The 27842-nt window shown below is 39.5% G+C and overlaps 1 protein-coding gene across 6 annotated transcripts in view; it reads right to left on the minus strand.

Annotated features, from left to right (window-relative positions):
- atp11a (ATPase phospholipid transporting 11A) overlaps window positions 1–27842 on the minus strand; it is a 141783-nt gene that overhangs the window by 19502 nt on the left and 94439 nt on the right. For all 6 annotated transcript variants that reach the window (XM_008107006.3, XM_062977282.1, XM_008107007.3 and 3 more), the window contains exons 11-24: window positions 23056–23206; window positions 20432–20629; window positions 19417–19590; window positions 18981–19144; window positions 17657–17728; window positions 16934–17007; window positions 16552–16655; window positions 15525–15706; window positions 14039–14290; window positions 11643–11817; window positions 9598–9700; window positions 7844–7989; window positions 6236–6295; window positions 4366–4493 (exon numbers count right to left, since the gene is read on the minus strand). In XM_008107006.3, the coding sequence (XP_008105213.2) occupies window positions 4366–4493; window positions 6236–6295; window positions 7844–7989; window positions 9598–9700; window positions 11643–11817; window positions 14039–14290; window positions 15525–15706; window positions 16552–16655; window positions 16934–17007; window positions 17657–17728; window positions 18981–19144; window positions 19417–19590; window positions 20432–20629; window positions 23056–23206 (1983 nt within the window). The remainder of the gene's footprint in view (window positions 1–4365; window positions 4494–6235; window positions 6296–7843; window positions 7990–9597; window positions 9701–11642; window positions 11818–14038; window positions 14291–15524; window positions 15707–16551; window positions 16656–16933; window positions 17008–17656; window positions 17729–18980; window positions 19145–19416; window positions 19591–20431; window positions 20630–23055; window positions 23207–27842) is intronic.

Genomic DNA, 27842 nt, shown 5'->3' on the forward strand with positions numbered 1-27842 from the left:
CCAATAGACATTTGAATATGCTTTCCAGGGTGACAGAAATGCTATAATGTTTGTATATAATCTTCCCAGAATGTATTCTACACTACTTGCTTACATTCTGTTTTGAGTAAATGGTACATTTAGCATTTTAGAAGAAAATAAATCTGGTCAAGTAGTAGTAAATATCTTAAATAATAAAAAGCAACACTAGAGGTCTCCAAAACATTTGATTTAATTTCAAAAGGACATTCCTTGCAAAGTGAAACAGCTAAAGCTCATTTTAAAGTCCAACATGGAACCTTAGCTATTGGAGTTCTAATTCAGAATTTACATAGACCAGGTGTCCCCAACCTAAGGCCCGGGGGCCGGATGCGGCCCTCCAAAGTCATTTACCTGGCCCCCGCCCATAGTTTTAGACAGGCTCGCCCAAAGTCTGAAATGACTTGAAGGCACACAACAACAGTCCTAATTAACTTGACTATCTCATTGGCCAGAAGCAGGCCCACACTTCCCATTGAAATCCTGGTAGGATTATGTAGGTTAAAATTATTTTTATTTTTAAATATTGTATTGTATTGTTCTTTCATTTACTAATATTGTGCTATGGTAATACAGTAGAGTCTCACTTATCCAAGCCTCGCTTATCCAAGCCTCTGGATTATCCAAGCCATTTTTGTAGTCAATGTTTTCAATATATCGTGATATTTTGGTGCTAAATTCGTAAATACAGTAATTACAACATAACATTACTGCGTATTGAACTGCTTTTTCTGCCAAATTTGTTGTAAAACATGATGTTTTGGTGCTTAATTTGTAAAATCATAACCTAATTTGATGTTTAATAGGCTTTTCCTTAATCTCTCCTTATTATCCAAGATATTCACTTATCCAAGCTTCTGCCGGCCCGTTTAGCTTGGATAAGTGAAACTCTACTGTAATATCATATATTGTGTACCTATATACATATAATATTGATAATAATATTATAATGTAATACAATATAATACTAATAATAATACAGTATAATAATATTAATTATATATTTTATATTAAATGTAATATTATTAATAATATTACAGCATAGTGGTATAGTACAATATAGTAATATATAATGCTAATATTGTGCTATGCTAATAATATAATATATTGTACTAGCTGTGCCCGGCCACGCGTTGCTGTGGCGAAGTATGGTGGTATGGGAAATAAAGTATTGAGGAATTGGTGGTAGTTAAGGTCAAGGGTAAAGGTTTTCCCCTGACATTAAGTCCAGTCGTGTCTTACTCTGGAGGTTGGTGCTCATCTCCATTTCTAAGCCGAAGAGCCGGCGTTGTCCGTAGACTCCTCCAAGGTAATGTGGGATGACTACATGGAGCGGCGTTACCTTCCCGCCGGAGCAGTACCTATTGATGCACTCACATTTGCATGTTTTTGAACTTCTGGGTTGGCAGAAGCTGGGGCTAACAGTGGGGGCTCTCTCCGCTCCCCCAATTCAAACCTGTGGCCTTTCGGTCCAGAAGTTCAGCAGCTCAGCGCTTTAACACGCTGCGCCATCAGGGGATATTATTTCCTAAAGGTTGTGAATATACAATATTTCTGATTGGTTTTTTTGTTTGTTGGAGGCAAGTATGAATGCTGCAATTAGGAAAAATGATTAGGATATAATGGCCTTGCAGCTTTAAAGCCTGGCTGTTTCCTCCCTGAGTGAATTTTTTGTTGGGAGGTGTTAGCTGACCCTGATTGTTTCCTGTCTGGAATTCCCTTGTTTTCAGAGTGGTGTTGTTTGCGATATTTTATGTGCTTCTACTGTCTGTGGCCCTGAGAAAACAGGATTTGCCAGACTTTGATGATGGGAATACTTTGTTGGGAGGTGTTAGCTGGCCCTGATTGTTTCCTGTGTGGAATTCCCCTGTTTATTTACTGTCCTGGTTTTAGAGATTATATTGTTCTGCATTATTCTATCCCAGTAATTATTTCATATTAAAGAAGAATCTCACTTATCCAACATTCGCTTATACAATGTTCTGGATTATCCAACGCAGTCTGCCTTTTCATAATCAATGTTTTTGTAGTCAGTGTTTTAAATTCATTGTGATATTTTAGTGGTAAATTTGTAAATACAGTACAATAGAGTCTCACTTATCCAACATAAACGGGCCGGCAGAACGTTGGATAAGCAAATATGTTGGATAATGAGGAATTAAGGATAACCCTATTAAACATCAAATTAAGTTATGATTTTACAAATTAAGCACCAAAACATCATGTTAGACAACAAATTTGTCAGAAAAAGTAGTTCAGTACACAGTAATGCTATATAGTAATTACTGTATTTATGAATTTAGCACCAAAATATCACGATATATTGAAAGCATTGACTACAAAAATGCGTTGGATAATCCAGAACGTTGGATAAGTGAGACTCTACTGTAAATACAACATAGCATTACTATTACTGCGCATGGAACTACTTTTTCTGTCAAATTTGTTGTATAATATGATGTTTTGGTGCTTAATTTGTATAACGATTACCTAATTTGATGTTTAATTGGCTTTTCCTGAATCCCTTCTTATTATCCAACATATTCACTTATCCTGCCGGCCTGTTTACATTGGATAAGTGAGACTCTACTGTATATTTCTAATCTTATATTATCTGCTCAGAACTGGATTATATGAGGCTCCTTCTTCACAGCTGTATAAAATGCACACTGAAGTGGATTATAGGGCAGTGTGGAGTCAAGATAATCCAGTGCAAAGCAGATAATATAAGATTATAAATGGGTTATATAGCTGTGTTGAAGGGCCTTGAGTCTACACTGCCATATAATCCAGTGCAAATTAGATAATCTGTGGAAGAAGTCTAAGTGAGGCCTAAATCTGCCTGTCCCCTAACTGAAACCTGGCTGTCCCTTGGTTGCTAGGCAACCAAGTGGGCAGAGATTAGCCCTCTAAACTGGCAGCAATTGGATAAAAAAAATTATTGCTCTCCCTCTAATTAGGACTTTATTTTTCTTTTTTTTTTGTTGTATCAACCTTGAGGCGTGGATGATGGGTTGTGTTGTCAAATTTTGAGGTTGGGGAGCCTGTACTTTTGTTGTTTTGTGAATCGCCGTGATGCCATCACTCTTTTATATATATATAGATGTACATAAACTTGTAGATGTACTTGTAAACTGCTCTGAGTCCCCTTCGGGATGAGAGTGGGTGGGGTATAAATATAGTAAACAAACAAACAATTGTTATTGGGGTTTTTTTGCACTACAAATAAGACATGTGTAGTGTGCATAGGAATTTGTTGGTTTTTTTTAAATGATAATTCGGCCTCTCAACAGTCTGAGGGACCATGAACCGGCCCTCCACTTAAAAAGTTTGAGGACCCCTGACATAGACCAACTACATTAGTGAGATCATTTACTCAACATAGATCCCACAGGTTTCTACCTTGTGGCAAAAATGGCTCGGGCTAAAATCACAATTTTTGCTTGTTTTTGTTTGTAATTTTCTCTATTTTGTAAGCTGGGAAAAAGACAGGATATAAATAGTGTGATGGATGAGTGGACAGACATAACTACTGAAAGTGTTGAACTTATTTTGGAAACCTTGGATAATTCCAGGCTAAACCCCAAAGAAGATTCATCATTCCATGGATTTGAAGCTACAGTCATTACTGCAACATAAAGTTGTCACACTTTCCCAGACATCATTTAAAAATTATTCAGACAAAGCACATTTTAATGAGGAAACAAAGGGATGCAACCATGGTGCTAGTGCTATCACTAGTCCTCAACACTGGACAGATGGAGGCACCCAAGTCTTGCTGCCTTCTTGTATAGTGGGAGAAACTATAGTGGTGGTGATGTTGATATTATCATTATTATTATTATTATTAACAATTATGACTATGATGTTCTACAAATTCTGAAGATGCTATATTCGTGTGTGTGTGTGTGTGTGTGTGTGTGTATATATGCGCACTATGTTATTCCAATATGTACATTTATTTCTGCATCTGCTTGGTTACTATCCAACATAGTAATTTTGAATCGTGACTCATTTTCATTGCAATACTATCACACTTTGCCCAACAGAACCTTTAAAAGTAATATATGTAAAATAATAAATTGGAACTAGAAACTAGCAAGTTCTTGTCCATCGGATATTTTGGATTAGAACTCCCAAAAATCATGGCTAATGTTAAGAGACTGTAGAAGAACTTATAGTTCAAAACATCTGGATGGCCAAACATTTCCCCTCTTTCTATAAAACATACTAGAGTCTCTGGTCTATCATTATACAAAGACCTATTCAAATTTCTCTGCTCCACAGAGGGAAGTTGAACAAGGTGCCACAAAATATCTCGCCACATAATTTCATAATTAATTTTACCTGTACAGTGAAGGGTCTCTCTTGAGGGTATCTGCACTGACATGCTGTTCCATTAGACTATACAACAGAATAGGAAGGGAAGTAAAGCTGATATTGTACAGGGTAAGATACGCAGTATCATATAAAGGCTGTAAAAGGAGGAAAACAGATGGCAATTAGCCTAATGATATAAAGTATTGTAATAATTGTAATAATATTACGATACTAAATATTGTAATAAGACTTTAAAAATAAAATGTGGAAGGAATGCTGGAAATTTCCCACTAGGATAGTACAAAGTACATTATCCAACATTGATCTTCTAATTATTTTAGTTAACTCTTGTCCTTGTAGCTTTAATTAGTAAAATGTCTGATTAGCAAGCATATTATGGACATTAGGATGTGTAATTATTAGTATGCAGTATAATCAAAATGTACCCCATCTAACCAAAGACGAACATTCAGTGGTAAATATTTAGCAGCAAGTATCACTCTTTCATTGCATGCTGAGTTTCAGGTTTAGTAAGTATTAGCAGTAAGTATTCTGAATAGGATCACAACTCCCTGTGCAGAGTTTACATTTAAACCTGATAACCTCAAAGTATAGGATTACAACATCAGCTATTTTATGTTATTCTGTATCACTGTCTCTTGTTTCAGGAAAATACTAAAGAATTTATCACATGAAACACACACATTGTTATTACAGCAGAACAAGAATATGGCTGCAACTTACCACATAACATTGCTCCTTTTCTGTGGCTTTCTTCTAGATGACAGTTGAAAAATGTTGCTTTTACACAAAGGTTATTATGTGTTCATAAAAAGACAATTTCCAGGCAATTTCCCATCAGGAAAATGGCAGGAAAGGAGCAATTGTTATATTTTAAGTCCCAGCCAAACATGCTCTTGTTTGTGATTTGCCTGCCTCATGTGATATATTCCTTAGAAACAGACAATGAACTCTTATAATCAAAGAGGTTCATAATGAAAATTTCTTCTGAAGAGCTTTTGGCTAACATTACCAACAATTCTTTACTCACAAGAGTACGAAATTTATGAATTTTAAGGCAACCCTATTTGCTCAACCACAGTTGTGTGCTTTTCTCACTAAATTGTGAGAAATTTAGTGTGTGCTGTGTGTGTTACAGTTCTGTATTTTTCTCACTAAAAAACTAAAAAAAAATCCTAAAAACATAGCTTTGGGACCAAGCTTTAGGTCAGTAAATGGGAGCCATGCAATAAGAGACTATAAATAACATAATGATGACTCAGATCGGCTCTAGAATATGACCTGGATTGTGTGATTTTTTAAAAATTGATGTTTTCATGTTTATGTTTTTAATTGGTTTGGATTTTAATGCATTTGTTTATTTATCAATATGTATATGCGGCATCAAATTATTGCATTTGTAAAACTGTCCTGAGTCCCCTTCAGGGTGAGAAAGGTACAAGTGTGGCAAATAAATAAATTTTAAAAAATGTAAATTCACTGCAACTGTGAGCTATAACCCAAAATTTGCACACTTCAGGTAAAAAAAGTGAAAGCAGCTTAATGGTGAACCTGAAGATCTGTTTATTCATTACATTCCAGAGAGAAATCTCAACCTGATAAAATCCTGATGTTTATGTGTGCTCCTTCTCTTTCATAGTGCAGAAGAAAAACAACAAATCAGCACACTGTACCATGTTTATTTGACCTCATAATCAGAACCTTCATTGTTTTCAGAGACAGTCAACCATTGTGACCCTGAATTATCTTTAATGTAGATGACCCACAAGTTTTCCTGGAATCCCATCTGATGAATAGTGGATTGTTTTATCTGACTACTAAGACAGTCAAACTGATACTCAAATGTCACATAACTCAGTAAAAAAAAATCAAATACCTGCTGTGAAAACCCACAGAAGAACTGGTATAAAAACTGAGGGAAAATGAAGCACACATTCTGGAAGACAAAAGCCATAAATACACCACATTGTTATCATAGTCTACAAATGAAGCATGGAAACAAACTGATATACACTGGGATCAAACCAGTACAAGTTTTAGCTTTCAATAAATACCCTCAGAACTAAAAAAAACCCAGCTTTTCAGTACTAGTTAATTATTATGATAGTCTTATTAAGACAAGGAGTGGTCAATGAAAATGCACAAAAATATATTCTTTTTTTCCCATATAAAAATTGAGAAGGTGCCATATCACCAGATGCTTTCATCTGGTATAGGATTAAAAAGAAAGGGGGGAACCTTACTGTTATGGTTGAGCCTTCGGGCACCGGTAATAGAAGAAGGGGTCATAAGACTCCTCGAGAGTCAGACTCTTTCGAGGAGCGTGAAAGAAAACGGCTCCGGGATTTGTTTACAGACCCGACAGATGAGGACTCATTTGAGGGTTTTTCTGAGGGTTTGGAGGAGGAGATGGCCAGCTCGGAGGAGGATGACATGGAATGGACTCGTGTGAGGGAGGATTTGGGTGTTGGGGAAACAGGCAATGAAAGCATGGGAGGTGATTGGCGGGTTGCAGGATCAGACCCATGGACTGGCTGGAGGGATGGAGCGGGATCCACAGCTGGGGATGCTGTGGGGCGTAGTCAAAGGTGCTTAAGCTCTGATGAGGATGATGATGTTGGGGCACCTGGAATTGGGATGGCAGCTGACAGCGATGATGAGCTTGAACTGGGATAAATTGGGGTTTGGGACCAATGTCTAATTGCGTTGGGCAAGGTAATCTGGACGGACGCTTGGGCTTTTGTTGGGGAACTTCCTGAAGATGGGTGTGATTCGTTACTGGATACGTAAGTTTACCAAGGACACTGGGCATCGACGGCGGGAGGAACTGTGCGGGGTTTTTCTCTGTGCAACTTGTGTTTAATCTCGATAGCTTGGACCTCCGTCGTCTTTTTGACGGGCAATATCTACTCGCACTGGATTGACGCTGGACTGACTGACTTCGATTCCGGATTATCCCTTCTGCTGGCTATCGGTGAGACCTTTGGATTTCTAGACGACTACGTTTGGCTATTGACCTCTGGACCGGATTGGGACCCTGCTGACTGCCGTTACCCTGACTGCTGTGCCTGGACCTGGATATCGTTGGCCGCTGAACCTTAAACTGAATCCTGACTACGACCACGCTTTTCGTTTGCTGCAGGAAGGAATAAACAAGCCTGGTTTATTCTCCTGCTGTTTCTGAGTAGCAGAGAGGAATCTGCTACCAGTCTGTTGTTTACATTCTGACTCCTGTTGATCCTCTTTTGTTTGCATTGTTTGCCAGGCTGAAGTAAGCACTTTTGTTTTAATCCGGATTATACTTCTGTTTAACCCGGTTTATCCCTTTGAATCGTTTAAGCTCAAACTGAGTTGTTTTTTGTTACTTATCACACTGAAGTCAAGTGTTTGCCCTGTTCTTTGTCTCCTACGGGCGTTTTTAGTTCTGTAACCTCAATAAACTGAGTTTTGTTTTACTTGCTGGCGTTCTGTCTATGACACTTACCTTATAAAAGAAGTATTGCACAAGTTCAGATATCCTGACATAATAAAAATGCCCATGAACAAGCAACATTTTTTTCAAATGTTTAAATTTGGGTATTGCATAGTCACTGTTTCTTGCTGCTTGACGACCTTCTTTTCCAATAATACCTAGAAGGGGTGGAAAGTTGTAGAAGCTTGTGAGGCAATGTGAAATAATTCAGAGAAATTGAGTTAGGGAGATTAATAATTAGATTTCCTCATGGTTTAAATATGAGATTACATGCTATGTGTTGTGAGAAAACATCCCATTGACAGCAAGATCTGTATTTCCTTTAAATTAAATCAGCAATATTCAGTCTTTATGCTCCAAGGTCTAATTGTGTGTTTACATCATTGCTGGAAACCTGCCATTCTGATATACCTTTTCTTGCCCTTCAGAGAAAATAGAGATGGGCAAACACATATACAGTAGAATCTCACTTATCCAACGTTCTGGATTATCCAACGCATTTTTGTAGTCAATGTTTTCAATATATCGTGATATTTTGGTGCTAAATTTGTAAATACAGTAATTACTACATAGCATTACTGTGTATTGAACTACCTTTTCTGCCAAATTTGTTGTCTAACATGATGTTTTGTTCCTTCATTTGTAAAATCATAACCTAATTTGATGTTTAATAGGCTTTTCCTTAATGCCTCCTTATTATCCAACATATTCGCTTATCCAACATTCTGCCGGCCCGTTTATGTTGGATAAGTGAGACTCTATACTGTATACGTATGTTTGTGTCTTTGTTTAGCAAACTAATTAACAGATGAGCCTTGTATTCATGTATATATCTCTTTCCCTTTTCCCTCCTGGACACATTACAATTATATCCAACAAGTCTTCAGTTAACCACATGTCATCACCTTTTCCAAAATGGGATTGACATACTTCAGAAAATGCTGATCTTAAATAAACTTCACCCATGCTTCTTTAAAGACTATCTGGCTTATTGAAGCACCGAGTAGAAAGGAGCACTGTGAGGATGGAATATGCAGGCACAAGGCCAAAATATATCTTTGTTTAGTAAGCTGAGATATGATTATATAGGCAACAAACTTGTTTTCCCAGTACTTGACACATGATTCTAGAAAGTTCTAGCATTAGAACACACACACACACATATATAGCTGGTTTTAATACTGTGTTATGTCCTGTTTTATATGAGTTGTTAGAAATGTTTTGTATTATTTGTGTTACATGTTATTTGACTTTGTATTGTCCTAAGTTTGAATGGCATCAAATTGTTGCCAACAGTTAGCTGCTCTGAGTCTCTCACTGAGGGAAAGAGGGTGGGGTATACAACAAAGTAAAGAAAACCTTAGCTGCTGTATGGTCCCTGGCACTGCAAGGAGATTTATCAAATATGCCCCCATTCACCTGTAAACAAAGACAGCTGTACTTCATTGTGATTCCGCTGTCCACAGAATATATTTTATCAATTGTGAAATAGACATTCTTCCACAACAGACGGATGTTATATTATGGGCTACATACTACTGCTAGTCCCCACCGGAATAGTAACATCAAATCAATTGCTGAATGCTAAATCAATACTTATGTAAACCCATTGATTCAACAGGGCTACATTAGTTGGGACTAGCAAATACACATAGATCCTTGTCAACAGAAAAGGAGATTGCCTTTAAGATGCCAGGACAATGTTGATCAATGATTCAATATAATTAGTTTCATTTAATTAAACTGGAGTCAACCAATTCACTTACCAATCCCAACATGTGCTTCTAGGATCATGCTGACATCATTTGCTCCATCTCCAATTGCTAATGTGATGGGGTGCTCCTTTGACCATTTAATTAATTTTACAATCTGGAAGAAAAAAAGTGCTCATGTTACAAAAACACTAGTTCTTTCTAAATTGGATGATTCGGTTCAATTTCCCACTTGTTACACATGACTATTACAGTAGAGTCTCACTTATCCAACACTCGCTTATCCAACATTCTGGATTATCCAACACATTTTTGTAGTCAATGTTTTCAATACAACGTGCTATTTTGGTGCTAAATTCGTAAATACAGTAATTACTACATAGCATTGCTGCGTATTGAACTACTTTTTCTGTCAAATTTGTTGTATAACATGATGTTTTGGTGCTTAATTTGTAAAATCATAACCTAATTTGATGTTTAATAGGCTTTTCCTTAATCCCTCCTTATTATCCAACATATTTGCTTATCCAACATTCTGCCGGCCCATTTATGTTGGATAAATGAGACTCTACTGTATTACTTTGGGAATGTGGTCACAGGTAGGTTTTCTGAGATGTAGATACTTTCACTTCAAATACTGTAAAATGTTCTAAAGAGGGATGAAAGACACAGGCCAAGAAAACATATATTTGCTTCTGTTCATTCTTGAAGAAACTCCATCATTTCTCCTTCCTTTTCATAAATAGAGAGAAGACCCAGTTGAATTACATTTAATTGAACAGACCACCTCTATGACTACCTGATAGAAAAATTATGTGTTTTCCCAGGGAAGTCAAATTGCTTGTGCGGTACAATCTTGATACTTGTGCAAGAATATATTTCAGAACTTCTTTGCACAAATGAGAAGTAGTAGTAGCAACGAAGAGCAGCATGAAGACTGGACATGAGTGCTAGTCTCAGGGCACATTTACACTAACCACTTATCCCAAAGGGCAAGCAAATTAGCTCAATGGCAGCTAAAAGATGCACAGAGCTGATTTGGGTTAATGTGGGCCAAGACTACTTGAACATCATTTTGAACCACATTAACCAAAGTCATGGGTTGCCCCAAATTCTCTCTGAGAATGCAGTGCAAACTGTGGCTTTGGGCCTATAAAAGCATTTGGGCTTGTACCAAGACGGAATATGACCATCCTGTATTCCCTCAGGCTCAGGTAGCCCAAGGACATAGGGATGGCACTCAATATCCCCCCCCCCCCCCTTGTTGCAGCAACCAGCAGGCACGGCATGGCTGGAGTGATTCACCATAGTGACGAGACAATGAGAAGGGAGAGGGAGTGAAAAAGAATGATTTTTTGTTTTCCTTCCCTCATCCTGCATCACTCTGATGCCCCAGCTATCAATTACTCCATTTGATGAGTGACCAACACGAGCCATGCTGTGCCCACTGGTAAGGGTCACACTAGCCAGAGCAACAGAGCATTTGAAGAACAGAAAGGGAAAAAAGGAAACAATTCCTGCTTTTCCCCTACCTTCTGTTGTGTTACTTCATCGCTGACTACGATCACTACACACGATGGGTGAAAATCACTGCCAGTGATATGGAAAGTGGTTGCCACTATGCTTAGAACTATAGGTGAAGGTATGGGCAGTGGTCTATTACTATCAGGTGGTTCAGACACCATCTAGCTGCCAAGCCAGCTTGATGCTACATGTGCAAACCCCTGCCAGGATTTCAAAAGTGTGCACTCATTCTTGTCTAGTTATTTTTCACAACATACAAACCCCTGTATGATTGGTACTGGCTGAAAATACAGCACTTTTCTTTTATTAAATAAGCTAATTTCGGGTGGTATGTCAAATCCTGAAATCGTTGGCACAGCAGGATGCTATTTCAATGTACCATTAACTAATTGCTTCCTTACAGAAATTCTTCTTTCATGCATTCCTCCTTGTTTTCCATTTTTTTGTTTCCATTATCAATCATGGCAAGGGTGGGTGTTTAGCATTTTAAAACTGCTGCAACGTATTACTTGATTACTTTCAATATTTACATACATAAGCATTTATCATGTCATTAGGCAAAGAGAAACACAAACCTGTGCTTTTTGCAAAGGAGCCATGCGACAGCATAAAACTGCACTGCAGTTCCTACAAATTTCAAGGAAGATCTCTCTGTAGTTACCAGAGCTCCCATCTTCCCGAGGTTTCATTATTAATGATAGTGCTGCTCCATCAATAATTAAACCATAATCTTGCATTTCAGCTGAAAGCCTGTTGAGCAACAAAAACACAGAAAGAAATGCTGATGTTACAACTTAAGCAATCATGTTTTATAGGGCACTTCAAAAGATACACCGAAATAGAGCATTTTACAAATATTCTCCTTTAACGTGAAGTGAGAATTATTTCAGTTTTCACAAATGGAGACCAGAAATTTACCTGCAAAGAAGCCTTTTGTGGGAGACTGATGCAGATTTCTGCCCCAGGGGTATCTGGGGGACATACAGTCTGCCAAAAATCCCAAAAGGAAGTAGCAAGAAGATACAGTATTTAAAAACCCATGCATTTTTCAATGTTAAATAGTGTACGGGGTACTGTAACCTGTTTAAATGTTGAGTTGTTTTATGAAGGTTTCTGGGAAAGATACTTTAATCCTATCTGGCAGGAAAGAAGCCATAAAAGAAGCTTCTAAGCAACATGCAGTTTCAGATCTGCACTTTGTTCCCACCCTCAGTTGTCCTCTGAAGGCATTTCTTTCTCCCATTTTGCCTTGTATCAAACAGTAGAACAGAAAGTTATTTTTACTATTTGGAGGACGCCCTGTCAACTCTGTTCATTAAGTATCTGTCCATTAAGTACCAGCAGAGAAAGTACAATCTCTTCATTCCAACCTCCTAAAGCTGTGTGCCTACAGGAGCTTAAACCCAAGGAAGAAATAGAGACCAAGGCAAAACAACCAGTGGGCTCAAAGGGAGCAGCTATGGTTAGTTTTGTCTGAATGGACAATGGGGGTGCAAGATTTATTTCAAATATGTCAGGAATGGACTGAAGTGTTCCCAGGTGACAGTGGCTGATCGGCATAACTATAGTTCTATATATATGTGAGACAAAGTTAGAAGTGCAGTCCAATAAACTTTTGGATTACGTTTGAGGTGAACAAGGACACTATGTGTGATGACTCATGGGCCATGTAGTCCCGTTCCTAACACTGTTGTGACAGATGAAGAGGAAAACTTCGGTTTCCCACCGTTTCAGCCAGAATTGGAGCTTTTCCAGCCAGAATTGGAGCCCTTGCACCTGCAGGAGACTTGCCTTCCAGAAGTCTGCCAAACAAGCCTTGAGCCGAAATCTCCCCCATTTTCTCGCCGCGATTATTATAAACAACAGAAAGGCGCTCAGGAGGCTTCTCGCAGGAGCGCTAGGATTGCTGCCAGGCATTCAGATGATTAAGCCTGCTTCCCATGGGAAACTTTAGGGAGTCATGCATCTGGACACAGAGAATGGCTTTCGGTTCTGGTTCCCCAGAGAATTGTTCTTTGGCGGGGAAACGAGACCCTATTTAGGTGTTTTGCCCACGTAGGAATCTTGCGGAGTCAATTCGTCAGCTTCGGGAGTAGGTTGTGTGTGGACTACGCTACTCCCGCGTCCAAGCCCTTTGTTCCCGTTTCCAGCCTCGCCTTGCTTCCCAGGACCTTGTCTTGCTCCACGGACCTTGCCTTGCTTCCCGGACCTCGCCACAAATTTACCACGGATCCTGTTCTTGCTCCTCGTTTCTTGTTGCCTTGAAATAAGCCTAGTGTTCCAAGAATCAAGTTCTGCTTCCTAGCCTTACTTAAGTTTCATGGACTAAAGGACCTTGTCATCTCCCCTCACTTTGCTTGGCAAAGTGAGTGTTTCGGTTACTGGATTACAACTTTGGACCTTAATATTTCATATTGGACATTGTTTCTTTGGACTAATTTTGACCTTTCCTGAAAGGTCTACTTCTGGACTATTTTCTACACTTGCTTTTATTAACTTTATATATTTCTACAATAAAGATATTAGATAGATTCTGGCCTCTGTGTTTGGTTATTGGTGCTCTGCAGCCTGGGTCCTGACACTATGCAACATCGTACAACCTCTGTATCTACATGGGATATGTTCCAAGACTTCCTCATGGATACCTGAAACCATGGATAATAGTGAAATTTATATTCAATAAATTTAAAGATAAAAATAGCTAATAATTCAATTTGAAGGAGCTGAAGTTTGGGAAACAGAAGAGGAGACTCATATATAAACAGAGAAAAACACCACCATCACAGGCTGATATTTCTGGTTTGTAAAGGTGCAGGTGGAAAATATACTCAATGCTCATGAAAGCTCACATATTTTTATCTTGAGGTTATATAACTCTGGTGTAACTTTAACACATTCCTAAAGCTTTTCTTTTTCATCCCTGAAGCAGAAAAAGATTATTTTCAGAACAGAATCCATACTTTCAACATACCCTGAGAAGCTGTCCCGTGTTAAGCTGCCATTGTGCCTTAGGACAGTTTTGCTTAGTTCAAACAGCACATCATGCAAACTCTGCTCTTCAATTTTCTTTGTAGTTAACTCAAGTATTTGAGTATTTCTTCTAAAGAGTTTACAGGCATAGCAAGCAGCAGCAGCAGTTTCCATTTTGTCTCCTGTCAGAACCCATACCTTAATGCCAGCTTTTTGCAAGGCTTCAATTGTGTCAGCAGCTTTTTCCTGCAGACTTTGGAGATAACAAATAATTATTTGCAAACCTTGAAATTAAAAATGTATACAACTTGCTAATATGTTTCTGACAAACTGGAAAAAGCACTGGTAAACATACTTTAAATTTAAGGAGTCTTTGCTTCACTACAATATATTATTCACTTTCTCAGATCACTTTTGCCTATGTTGAAGGCAAAATGAAACAATTCCCCTGGGTGACAATGATGACGTTTTAAAAAAGAGAGCAAGGTCATTTAGAGATCAGTTTGAAGCCCCTCTGGGGGATCAAAAGGCAAGAACTGGGGGGAAGGGGCTCTGTAAGCACAGGGGTCGTGAATGCATGGAACACATTAGCAAAATGCTGTAAATGCATTATTCCCATGCAGTCAACAATGATTATATTAAAAGCTGGCTAAGTGGGCAAACAAGTAATTCAACACCTACCATTTTCCAAAATACAATTCCAAACTCTGTAAAATGCCATCATTTCTCATTTTATCTACATAAGGAACTTTCTGGCCCAGTCCAGACAAAACCAGTATCTGAAGCTGGTAATATGATTTTACAATTAAAAAAAAATTGGAAAGTCTAATCAAAGATTTCTTGGCCCTCTGAAACATAACATGAAGGAAGCTAAGCAGCCCTGTTTATTACTGGGATGAGAGACCACCTCTGATATTCCTTGCCTAAGAAAACCCTATGAAAATCATGGGGCCACTATACGTCAATTTGAAGGTAGATATCATGATCATGATCATCACCCTGCTTTTCTTTCAGGACCGAGACCAAAAGTAGCTCATAACCTTAACATGAAACAATTTGAAAACCTACAAATATACATATTAAAATAGAATTAAACATTACAATTATTTAAACTATTCAGAGATATTAAGGTAGGATAGAAAAGAATGCATGCATAAGGCTGGTGCATATCTGAGCTCACTGAACAAAGATGTAGCTTTTACAAGACCCTACATCTGCTACCATGGGCAGCATTGAAGATTTTTCCATCACACAGATAATATTTTCCTATTCTCATTCCTCTCTTCTTTTCTCTCATATACTACTCTTTCTATTTACGACACTCATATGTAATATATATCTGATATGTACACCTACTCAAAATATACAATAAAGATCATTTATAAAAAAAAAAAGATAGGTGAAGAAGGTTTACCATTTCAGAAGATGAGAAAAGCCTAGTACATTTGACACTCATCCTTGAGTGTAGACTAGAGGAACATACTAACCGGTCTTCAACTGCTGTAGCACCAAGTAGGATAAGCTCAGTTTCTATCAGTTCATATGCTTCTGCCAGCTTCTTTTCCCGGTCCTGCAGAGCCAACTTTGCCTCCTGAAGTTGCTTCTGTACACTTTCGTATTCCTCACAGGTGAATTTTTTATATGCCACACATAATGTCCGCAGACCCTCCTAAAGGAAATTGTTTTATAAGCACATAAATAATTGAAAGTTTTCAATTAGCTAGTTAAACTAATTAGCTAGTTAAACTAATTCACAAAGCTCACAATTCATATTTATTTTTCATTTTCTTGCATAATGCAAATTTGTCAGCAACCTTGGGAAAAATAATGCTTCTGAATAAGTTTGCGAGAAAGTGCAAAGTCCAGGGAATTAAATTCCCTATTGTAGCCCTTTTTACTGGTTTATAAAACAAAACAAAAATTCCAAATCTCTTGTAGGAGTGGTCCAGGAAAAGCAAATGAACAAGTTTTTTTTTTAAAAAAATGGATTTCTCTCCATTCTTATCCAACATTTTTTTAATTCCTACTTATTTGGATGGGAGGAGCAAATACAATGGGATTAGTGAATAACCACAGAGACGATGAAGAAAATATACTCTCTGAAATCTTTCTCTGATGGCTACATCATACAGCAGTGGGCCAGATAAATGAGAGGCTTTGGCAAGTCTTGAGAAAGGGCTACTAGTCCTGAAGAATTACTGGGTTGCAGTTCTGGGCTGAAAGCCTGGTAGGACAGAATGGCCAACCAGCTCAAATTTAATCCAAGCAGAAGAAGAATGTGGGACTCAGTAACATCCATCTTTGGAACTCATATCCAATTACTATTATATTCACTGGCCTCTCTAATGCCTAATGTCTATCTGGATTTTGAACAACATGTACATTGAAGGAGAGGAGGAATGAAGACAGTGGTTTCTTTTTTCTTTGCCTCTGTCCCAAATTTTAGGAAGGTTTTGCCAATTTCTTATCCAACACACAAAAGGTAATTTGTATTTGCCAGTTATTGGACCTTACCACTGCATTGCGCTCAACTCTTGCTCTAATCTGTTCTATTTTGCCTTCTGTAACTCGAGGGAATATAGAAGAATCTGCTCCTTTGCAAAACAGAAATATTTCCCCTGAAAATGTAAGCAAAACAAAATTTAAAATTGGCTTATATGTGGATGTGATATGTCTTCCAAACAAACAATAAAATGTAATAAAGGATTCTTATAAAATATACTGTAAAGCATTTACATTAATGGAAATTGAATGAAGAGTTCATGCATAGTATGTTCAAATAAGATGGAATAAGAAATAGCTTGATAAAGGACATAAGTCAAACTTCAGTCTTAAAAGCAATAGCCCAAAAACTTTGATACATATTTAAGACTGGTTTGGTTTTTTTGTATTTTACCTTTTAATGATCTAACAATTACACTCATTCGTCTCCTTACGGAATCAAAACTAAGGATTTCCAGGAGTTCAAACCTGAAGTGGAAAAGAGTGTCATTCTGTAATATTTCAATTTATTTTATCCACATACTAACACATATATGAGTGCCTGTATGCATGAATGCACAAACACAGATTTAAAAGAACACATGAAACCATCTTCAGACAGCTCTTGAGATAATAATGACAGATCTATACATTATCCCCTCAAACAAAATACGATCAACTTCCCCCAATATTGTTCAATAAAATACGATCAACTGCCCCAATATTGTTCAAAGGATATTTTTAAAAGACATGAAAGATTAAAAACAGTTATGTGAATGGCGTTTGTGTAGACTTGCGTCAACAAACCATGGCCCAAAGGTTATAGATAGACTTATGGACCACACTGAATGTTGTAGAAAGGCTAGAAGCCTTCAACCTACTTTTTTGTGTGTCTTCTCCCTCAATTGCCACTGAAGTCATGGCACACACTGTTTCTAGTATCCCAAAACCCTGTGCAATGTTTCTTGGTCCCACAGGGCTTAACTACAGAGTTGCCATCAAATTTTGACAGCAACTGAAGTGGCCAAAAATGGGTGGCCCCAAGTGAACTGTGTGGTTCTGGTCATCAATTGCAACTCTCCTGAAACCAGCAAGTTACTCAACTTTGGCAAAGTCCTATAGTATACTCAAAACTTACTTTTCAATATCATTTTCTCGATTTAAGATTTCCATGTAATTGTCTTTCAGCCTTAAATATGTGAAACCAAGCCTGAAAATTCAATCAGAGAGTAATCATAGTTAAAATAACTGCATTTACGGTCTCATGTTTGCAGTACAATGAACTGCATAATTGTTTGTGTATGCCTCAAGATTTCCATTTACCTTGTGCTGTCTCAAAATGTTGAGAATGCCCATCCCATTTAATTTGTTTTAATCTAGCTGGATTGGAATTCATGTCCTTTGTTTCATAACACAATTAATTCTTGACTACTGCATGAGGTGCATGTGACTGTATAAACTACATGCACACTTAAAAAGTAGATTTTTAACTGAAGTGAACTGTACTTTTTATCCTATCTGAAAGGAACAAAAAGCTTTTATGTCACAAAATTCCATTGTTCTGAAGCTTCTTAAGGCAGACTGTACCTTGCCTAGGGAAGTAATTCTTTGCTAATTTTATCCTTGACAGAAACAACATGAGAAAGTCTCTGAACACTTTATTATTTCTGAAGACGACCTGCAGTTTGTGGCATTTCTGCAAAAGAGTCTCATGTGGGGGTTTTTGCGCAAAAACAGCATTTTCTGTACATACAATATGGAGACCTGTTTGCATGTGATTATGTTTTCTGCACAAGTATTTCTTCACATTAATATTATTTTATGTAAAGAAAATTTTGTTTTCTGAGCAAATATACCAAATGTGAATTTGATGTAAAATACTTTTGGACTAGCAACAGTGTAACCAATGTAGAATTCTTCTCACAAGGGTCTCTAGACATATTACCATTTTTTTTAATATTGTTCCTTGCATCCCTAACCTTGATCACCTAACTGTGACAATCTGTACTAATAATGTACTGGCAGCGCTAACAGAAATGTTCCTGACATTTGTGTTAGGAAAACACGTGCATTGAAATTCTACTCTTTTTGGTTCAAGCTGGTCAGTCTTCCCATGCTTTACTCTACTTCCAAAAGGACAATTTTTGAAAGTCTGCAGACACCGAAGCAGCGAGGTTCTATCAAATGACAGCAGTGGGGTTTTGCAAAGCAAAAGAGAAGTCTATTTTGTAATGAAGAAATTCAAGGGTGAATCCATTGTTGAGATAATTAGCTCTTTCAAAACCTTTTGCACATCCCTGTGATCCCAATGATTACAATCCCCCACTGAGAAGGCACGATTAAGACATTCACATTTATATCTGTTGTGGCTTAAACAAAGACTTTTATCACAGCATATGTGTTAGTCACCTCAGCTCTGCAAGGATGTTGATGTTACCAACCAACTACTGTTTGCAACATACCTCTGAATCCCTTCAACTAAAGCAACTTCATCAGGGGATGATGAAATATACACAGAGGACCTCCCTGACAGCTGGGCCTTTTTTAATCCATCCACATTGTCATCTTCCTTCACCTGGACAGTGTGACAAAGGCACAGAGCCCGGAAAAAGAGCTCTTCTCTGTCCTAATAATGAAAGAGAAACAGAGATGCATAGCTTTTTATTCCTAGACAACTAGCATTAATACTACACAATTTTGCGGTGTAACAAATTCTATTTTTATGGGAGTGATGTGCACAATCAAATGTGCATACTATCAAGTGTATGCACACTTGCCTTTCCTTCTTAGATAAGAAAAGAATTACCATGAAGGGCGTTTATATTACAATAACATTTAATTTCTTGACTAGTACCAATACCATTACTACTACTACTATAATTTTAAAAGGCTTCATACTTTGCTACTTCCTCCTGGGGATGAATCAATCATATCGATTCCGCCACAGTCGTGAAGGATTTGCCCATTACAGATGACATGAGGCACATAAACATGCCCCTCAATGCAGCATTCTATGAACTCCATATTGTTCTCTGTTAATGTCCCTGTTTTATCTGTGAAGACATATTCAACCTGAAAAGAGACATACAGAGCAATTAAGGACGAAATAACAAGAACAGAGCTTGAGGGGGGAAAGTCAGCTTTTTTGATAGCTGAAGTTATTGTATGTGACTCAAGATTTTGGCCCTTGGCCTTCTAAGAGCATACAGCACTTGTCCGTTCTGCGATTATATTTTGCTATGTTAACACATAGTAGAATTATTTTTTATTTTCATAAATAGTACATTATGATGTTTCGGGGTGCAGACAGGAGTTACATGCAAATTCTAACTAAGAAACCTGCCTCTCAGCAGAGGAAGCACAACTCATTCTGGACTGTACAATATTAGTATAAGTAAGCAATTATCTTGTAAATCCATGCAATCATCTTGCGGTAATATTTATATGTTTGGTTTAAAATGACAGTAGATTAACTTTTATTACTGTTTAATTAATTTTTTCTGAAATTACAACAGTCAATCAATATTTCTCAGCAGGCTTTGTCACAATCAACTGAGATGCAACATTTAAACATACAGTTAAGGGTTGTGAGATGAGAAGATATAAACCTCAAGTTCATGTGCCTCCTCCTCCTCCCTTTCTCTTGTCTTTGTATCTAACAGTAGGAAACTCAAAGTTTATGTTCATAGTTTTTAACTGCAGTTCTCCATTATGTCAAAATGCAGGACATAAACATATGTAATACTCTCACTTATTCAACATTTTGATCAGCAAAATGATCCAGATGTTCTCAAACAATGTGATGTTATATTGTATGTCATAGATAGGGAGTATCATACTCTTAAAAATAATTCCAAAAAACCCATCAGAGCAATCTCTACAGAAATCCAATCACCAGAGTAATACATGATACCTGTCCTAACTCCTCATTGAGGTCAGAGGTGTTCACCAGCGGTCCTTCACCTATTTCTTCGTCAAACATTTCTTCATCCCAAGTGAGAAAATAAGAACCAAGAAACTTTTGCATCTCTACTGTGACATACATGGATACAGGAATAATGTAGTTGAAAAGAACCATGAAGGCAAGAAAATCTGTAAATGCTGTAATAAACTGTAAAGTGAAAAAACAAAAACAAATCAATTGATATATCAGCATAACCTACATATTATGCTCACATACTTGAGAGTAGGCTTTGCTGCACTCAGTTGTGTTTGTCTTCCATGTAAACCTGGACATTATATTCTAATATATTTCTAAAATAAGTGAACATTATTGGAAATCTCTTGCATTCCACTATAAGATTCCACTTCATCCAAATTTGTCGTGGATTGATGTCCACTATTAAAGCATACACATATAGTTTATAAATTTCCTATCATTCCTTATCTCATTGAGACGTAGATCTTTAGATAGTTAAGTTTTTGTTGTTTTAAAAGGGAGATGTGGTCAGTGTTTTTGTCAAATAGGCAGCAAGGTAATTAGTCCTGGAAGCTTCTCAACCTCTCCGGTTTCGCTGATTACTCCTTGATTTAGGAGCCAAGGGTCGTAAATATAGACACCAGATGAAAGCTGTGTGAAGCCACTCTGGTTTTTGGTTTTTTTCTCTCCCTCTCCCTTTTTGATCCTTTTTTAATCGCAGTTTTCCTACTTTCTACACAATCAAATCATCTCACACTTTTGATGTTAATTTACTCTATCTTATAAGGTAAAGCTTCAATAAATATATATTTAAAAAAAGAAAAAAGAGACGTAGATCTGAAGTTGTAGGAATACTATGCAAGGATATTAAATTAATCAATATGGTTGACTTATTTGACTGACTATGACTGTTAACAAAATACTCTAAAATGTTCATATTAGTGCATTAACTGCTTTAAAATGCTAACATTGGTGTATGGAGAAGTAATAAACTTCTCTGATACTTCACATTCCTTGTTAAAAATGACATTATTATTATTATTATTATTATTATTATTATTTTATTATGACACAGCAAACAAGATAGATATGCTGGATTTCATATCACAAAATCACAAGTCGAACACTTCCCAAGTGTCTAGGACTGTGTGATGTATTTTCGGATGATGCGCGCAGGTCCCAGCAGGGTGGCCTTTTGCAGTTGGCAGATTGTAATTTTGTCAATGTCTATTGTTTCCAAATGCCGGCTGAGATCTTTTGGCACGGCACCCAGTGTGCCGATCACCACCGGGGACCACCTGCACTGGTTTCTGCCAGAGTCTTTGAAGTTCAATCTTGAGATCCTGATAGTGGCTGAGTTTTTCCTGTTGTTTTTCGTCAATGCGACTATCACCTGGGATGGCGACATCAATGATCCAAACCTTTTTCTTTTCCACAACTGTTATGTCTGGTGTGTTGTGTTCCAGAACTTTGTCAGTCTAGATTCGGAAGTCCCACAGTATCTTTGCATGTTCATTTTCCAATACTTTTGCAGGTTTGTGATCCCACCAGTTCTTTGCTGCTGGCAGGTGGTACTTGAGGCATAAGTTCCAATGAATCATTTGGGCCACGTAGTTGTGCCTCTGTTTGTAGTCTGTCTGTGCAATTTTCTTACAGCAGCTGAGGATATGATCAATGGTTTCATCGGTTTCCTTGCACAGTCTGCATTTTGGGTCATCAGCTGATTTTTCGATCTTGGCCTTAATTGCATTTGTTCTGATGGCTTGCTCCTGGGCTGCAAGGAACAGGCCTTCTGTCTCCTTCTTCAGGGTCCCATTCGTGAGCCAGAGCCAGGTCTTCTCCTTATCAGCTTTTCCTTCAATTTTGTCAAGGAACTTTCCATGCAATGTTTTGTTGTGCCAGCTGTCAGCTCTAGTTTGTAGTGTGGCTTTCTTGTACTGGTTTTTTGTCTGCTGTGCTTTGAGGAGTTTCTGATTTTTGACTTCAATCAAAGCAGGTTCTTCACTTTGCTTTACATATTCTGCCAGCGTATGTTCTTCTTCTTTGACTGCTTGTTTTACTTGTAAGAGTCCTCTGCCCCCTGATCTTCTAGGCAGATATAGCCGGTCAACATCACTGCGAGGGTGCAGTGAATGATGAATGGTCATGAGTTTTCTTGTTTTTCTGTCCAAATTGTCCAGTTCCATCTGTGTCCAGTTTATGATGCCAGCAGTATATCTTATGACAGGTGTGGACCAGGTGTTTATGGCTTTGATGGTGTTGCCTCCATTGAGCTTGCTTTTGAGAATTTTTCTGACCCTTTGTGTGTATTCTTTACTGACCACAGTCTTCACATGTTCATGCTTGATGTTGTCCTGCTGTAATATGCCCAGATATTTATAGGCCTCTGGCTGGTCACAGTTTATTATTATTATTATTATTATTATTATTATTATTATTAGTACTCCTCCACAAAGAAGACTCAAAGCGGCTTACATTAAAAGCATTTCAATACAATTTAAAATCCAAATACATGCAAACATTAAAATAGAATTAAATATCAATGGAGTTAATTAAAAATGAACCATTTAAATCTTTAACATTCATTAAAAACACATTCAAAAACATTATTCACATACCACATTTCGTTTCCTTTCGAGTTCTGTTTTCTGATTATACCAAGGTTCATCACGGGATTTCTCACTTTGCCAAACATATTTCAGGGCAGTATTTATTAGTGCTTTACTGATCAGTATGCAGAGGTAAACAATAAGAAATACATTCATTGATCTGAAACAAATGAGACAACAAAAATTATAAACGTTTCTAGTTTTTTCAACAAACAATTATATGTTTATAAAGTTTGAAGGGGCTGGAAGATGGAGAGGCTCCCAGGTTTGCACAGTACTGGCATAAACACACAAAGCTTGTTATGATTGAGCCTCATGGCTCTGTTACTGACAGACGTGGGCGTAAGACTCCTCGAGAGTCAGATACTCTCGAGGAGCGAGAGAGAAAAAGACTGCGAGACATATTTGCAGCACCATCTGACGAGGAGTCTTTCGAAGGGTTTACGGAGAGAATGGAGGAGGGGCTGGTTAGCTCAGAGGAGGATGAGATGGATTGGACTCGGGTAAGGGAGGAAGTGGGTGCCACTGGCCATGATGGGACAGAAGATGAATGGGGACCTTCAGGATTAGACCCATGGTTTAGCTGGAGGGATGGGACGGGATCCACAGCTGGAGATGCTGTTGGGCGTAGTCAGAGGTGTTCCAGCTCTGACGAGGAAAGTGATGAGGAAACGCCCGGGTTAAGGAGGACAGCTGACAGTGATGAAGATTTGTAACTGGCATAAAATGGGGCTTGAGAGCAATTGCAAATTGCGTTGGGCAAGGTAATCTGGGCAAACGCTTGGGATCCGTGTGTGTGTGGGACGCTTCCCTGAAGACTTGTGTGCTTTCCTGTGCTGTGACGTAAGTTGATTGGAATCCAGGGTCAGACGGCGGGAGGGATTGTGTGGGCATTTGTTTGTGCAAACCTGTGCTTACTCTTATTAGCTTGACCTTCCGTCGTCTTCTTGACGGACGCCATCTCCTGCTTTGAGAACTCGGACTGAACTGACCACGGCTTGTCTTCCCCCCCCTTCTTGGACTTGGAAAAACTACAAACGTCTGCTTCTGGCTTTGATCTACGGAACGGAACTGGTCTACTCAACTGCTACAATCCTTGGCTGATTTACTCGTGTTGGAGATCCTGTCTGCTGTGTGTGTGGGGGAGCGACGCAAGTTACTCTAAGCACAGTGTTGGCAGCAGAGAGGAATCTGCTGCCAATTAGTTGCATTCTTTGTATCTTTTGTTCCTTGGCTTTCGTTTCGTTTATACCCAGGCTGAAGCAAGCAGTTTGTTTTTACCCGGATTAAACTCCGCACAGGCCATATGATTGCGCCATCAAGTTGGCAGAAGGTGCGAAACTGCCAGCAGGGAGGCTGTATGCCTTGACTGTACCGGAAAGGCAAGCTTTGCGGGAGTTTCTAGATGAAAATTTAGCCAAGGGGTTTATTCGCCCATCTAGTTCTCCAACTGCGGCACCAGTATTCTTTGTAGCCAAAAAGACTGGGGAACTTAGGCTGGTCTGTGACTATCGGATCCTAAACAAATACACCATTCGGGATAGGTACCCGCTCCCTTTAATCTCGGAACTGTTATCAAGGGTGCAAGGGGCTAAGGTCTTTACCAAGCTTGACCTGCGGGGGGCCTATAACTTAATCCGTATACGGGAAGGGGATGAATGGAAGACGGCATTTAACACGTGTTTCGGATGCCACGAGTTCCGAGTCATGCCTTTTGGGCTTTGTAATGCTCCTGCGGTATTCCAGAGGTTCATGAACGATGTGTTCAGGGACCTAATTGACCAATTTTTAGTGATTTATTTGGATGATATCTTGATTTTTTCTAAGGACGAGAAAGAACATCGTCAACATGTCAAGCAGGTTCTGCACCGACTGCGGGCTAATGGGCTTTTCGCCAAGGCTTCCAAGTGCATCTTTCATGTGCCTGAAGTGGAGTTCCTAGGTCATGTAGTGTCAGGTAGGGAACTTAAAATGGACCCACATAAGGTTGACGCCGTCAACTCATGGCAGGAGCTGAAGACTAAGAAGGATGTACAAAGGTTCTTGGGTTTCGCTAATTACTACCGGGAGTTTATTCCGAATTTTGCAAAGCTCACGGTACCTTTGACGCAGCTTCTGCGCAAGAAACAGCCATTTGTGTGGGGGCGGGAAGCTCACGAGGCGTTTCTACAACTAAAGTCTAGTTTTCAATCGGACAACATACTAACCCATCCTGATGTTGACAGACCGTTCGTGGTAGAAGCGGACGCTTCTAGCTACGCGTTGGGGGCTGTATTGTCTCAGAAGGATTCCTCAGGGACCTTGCGTCCCTGTGGATTTTACTCGCGGCAACTAACACCCTTCGAGCAGAACTATACCATATGGGAGAAGGAGTTGTTGGCGATTAAGGTGGCGTTTGAGGTGTGGCGGCACTGGCTTGAAGGGGCACGGCACCAGATCGTGGTCAGATCTGATCACAAGAACTTAGAGCACTTGCAAACAGCAAAGAAGTTAAACCAGCGTCAAATCCGCTGGGCTTTGTTTTTCTCCAGGTTTAACTTCAAGGTGCAGTTCGTGGAGGGGAAGGCAAACTTGCGGGCCGATGCTTTATCCCGCAAGCCGGAATTTAAGACCAATGAGCAGGTAGTATGTCAGACCATCTTGCCTACTGCCTCTCTGTGTGTTGTAGATAATGAGCTTGGGTTACATGACCAGATCCTTGAGGCTCAGAAGGATGATGTGTGGACTCAGGAGCAACTGATGCTGCTCTCTGCAGGTAACCGTACCATACTGCCGCATCTCCAGGATCAAGACGGGGTATTGGTGCGTAGGGGGCAGGTTTACGTACCAGTAGGGACCCTCAGGTTGGAGGTGATTAGAGCCCACCATGACGAACCCATGGCTGGGCACTTTGGCAGGTTCAAGACCGTACAGCTTATCACCAGGAGCTACTGGTGGCCAAAGATGCGGCAAGACATTCTGCGCTTTTGTGACAGCTGCGCCGTTTGTCAGCAGAGTAAGACGCCTGTTGGGCGCCCTAGAGGGTTGTTATCGTCTTTACCTGTTCCGGAGAGGCCATGGCAAATCATTTCCATGGATTTTATTTCAGATTTGCCTAAGTCTGGGGGTTATACTTGTATTTGGGTGGTGGTGGATTTATTTAGTAAACTGGCTCATTTTATTCCTTGTTCAACCATTCCGGCGGCCCCTACGTTGGCCTTACTATTTACAAAGCACATCTATCGTTTGCACGGAGCACCCGAGGTGATTATTTCAGATAGGGCTCCGCAATTTGTGTCACGCTTTTGGAAACACTTCCATGAGTGTTTGGGGACTAAGTTAAACGTGTCTTCAGCTTTCCATCCGCAAACGGATGGACAGTCGGAACGGGTTAATGGGCTCTTAGAGCAGTATCTGCGTTGTTTTTGTTTAGATCAACCCACGGCTTGGGTAAAGTGGTTACCGGTGGCGGAATTTGCTTACAACAATGCGGTGCACACGTCTAGTCAGCATACGCCATTTGAGCTAACTTATGGTTTTCACCCACGGGGAGGTGTGGCGCCGTCGACCAATGTGGTCTCTTCGGACCCTGTGTACCGCTCTTCGGAAATGGCTGCATTGCATGATGTTGCCCGTCGCTTACTGTTGGAAGCTAAGGCAACGCAGAAGACTCAGGCTGACCGCCACAGGCAGGCAGGGGAGGAGTTGGAAGAAGGGGATTTGGTGTGGTTATCTTCCAAACATATTAAACAGGCTGGGGGAAAGTTTGCGCCTCGGTATTTGGGTCCCTTTCCTGTCGTTAAAAAGATTTCTTCTGTTGCGTTTCGTTTGCGTTTACCGTCTAGTTTAAAGGTCCATCCAGTCTTTCATCGTTCGCTGTTGAAACTTGATACCTCTAGTCGTCGTGGTGCTATAGCGGAGGGTATCACTGCCACTTCTCCGCCATCGGGGGAGGAGGCCTTTGTGAGAGGGGATAGTGTTATGATTGAGCCTCATGGCTCTGTTACTGACAGACGTGGGCGTAAGACTCCTCGAGAGTCAGATACTCTCGAGGAGCGAGAGAGAAAAAGACTGCGAGACATATTTGCAGCACCATCTGACGAGGAGTCTTTCGAAGGGTTTACGGAGAGAATGGAGGAGGGGCTGGTTAGCTCAGAGGAGGATGAGATGGATTGGACTCGGGTAAGGGAGGAAGTGGGTGCCACTGGCCATGATGGGACAGAAGATGAATGGGGACCTTCAGGATTAGACCCATGGTTTAGCTGGAGGGATGGGACGGGATCCACAGCTGGAGATGCTGTTGGGCGTAGTCAGAGGTGTTCCAGCTCTGACGAGGAAAGTGATGAGGAAACGCCCGGGTTAAGGAGGACAGCTGACAGTGATGAAGATTTGTAACTGGCATAAAATGGGGCTTGAGAGCAATTGCAAATTGCGTTGGGCAAGGTAATCTGGGCAAACGCTTGGGATCCGTGTGTGTGTGGGACGCTTCCCTGAAGACTTGTGTGCTTTCCTGTGCTGTGACGTAAGTTGATTGGAATCCAGGGTCAGACGGCGGGAGGGATTGTGTGGGCATTTGTTTGTGCAAACCTGTGCTTACTCTTATTAGCTTGACCTTCCGTCGTCTTCTTGACGGACGCCATCTCCTGCTTTGAGAACTCGGACTGAACTGACCACGGCTTGTCTTCCCCCCCCTTCTTGGACTTGGAAAAACTACAAACGTCTGCTTCTGGCTTTGATCTACGGAACGGAACTGGTCTACTCAACTGCTACAATCCTTGGCTGATTTACTCGTGTTGGAGATCCTGTCTGCTGTGTGT

The sequence above is a fragment of the Anolis carolinensis genome, chromosome 3 (assembly GCF_035594765.1).
Source record: "Anolis carolinensis isolate JA03-04 chromosome 3, rAnoCar3.1.pri, whole genome shotgun sequence".
NCBI classification, from domain to species: Eukaryota; Metazoa; Chordata; class Lepidosauria; order Squamata; family Dactyloidae; genus Anolis; species Anolis carolinensis.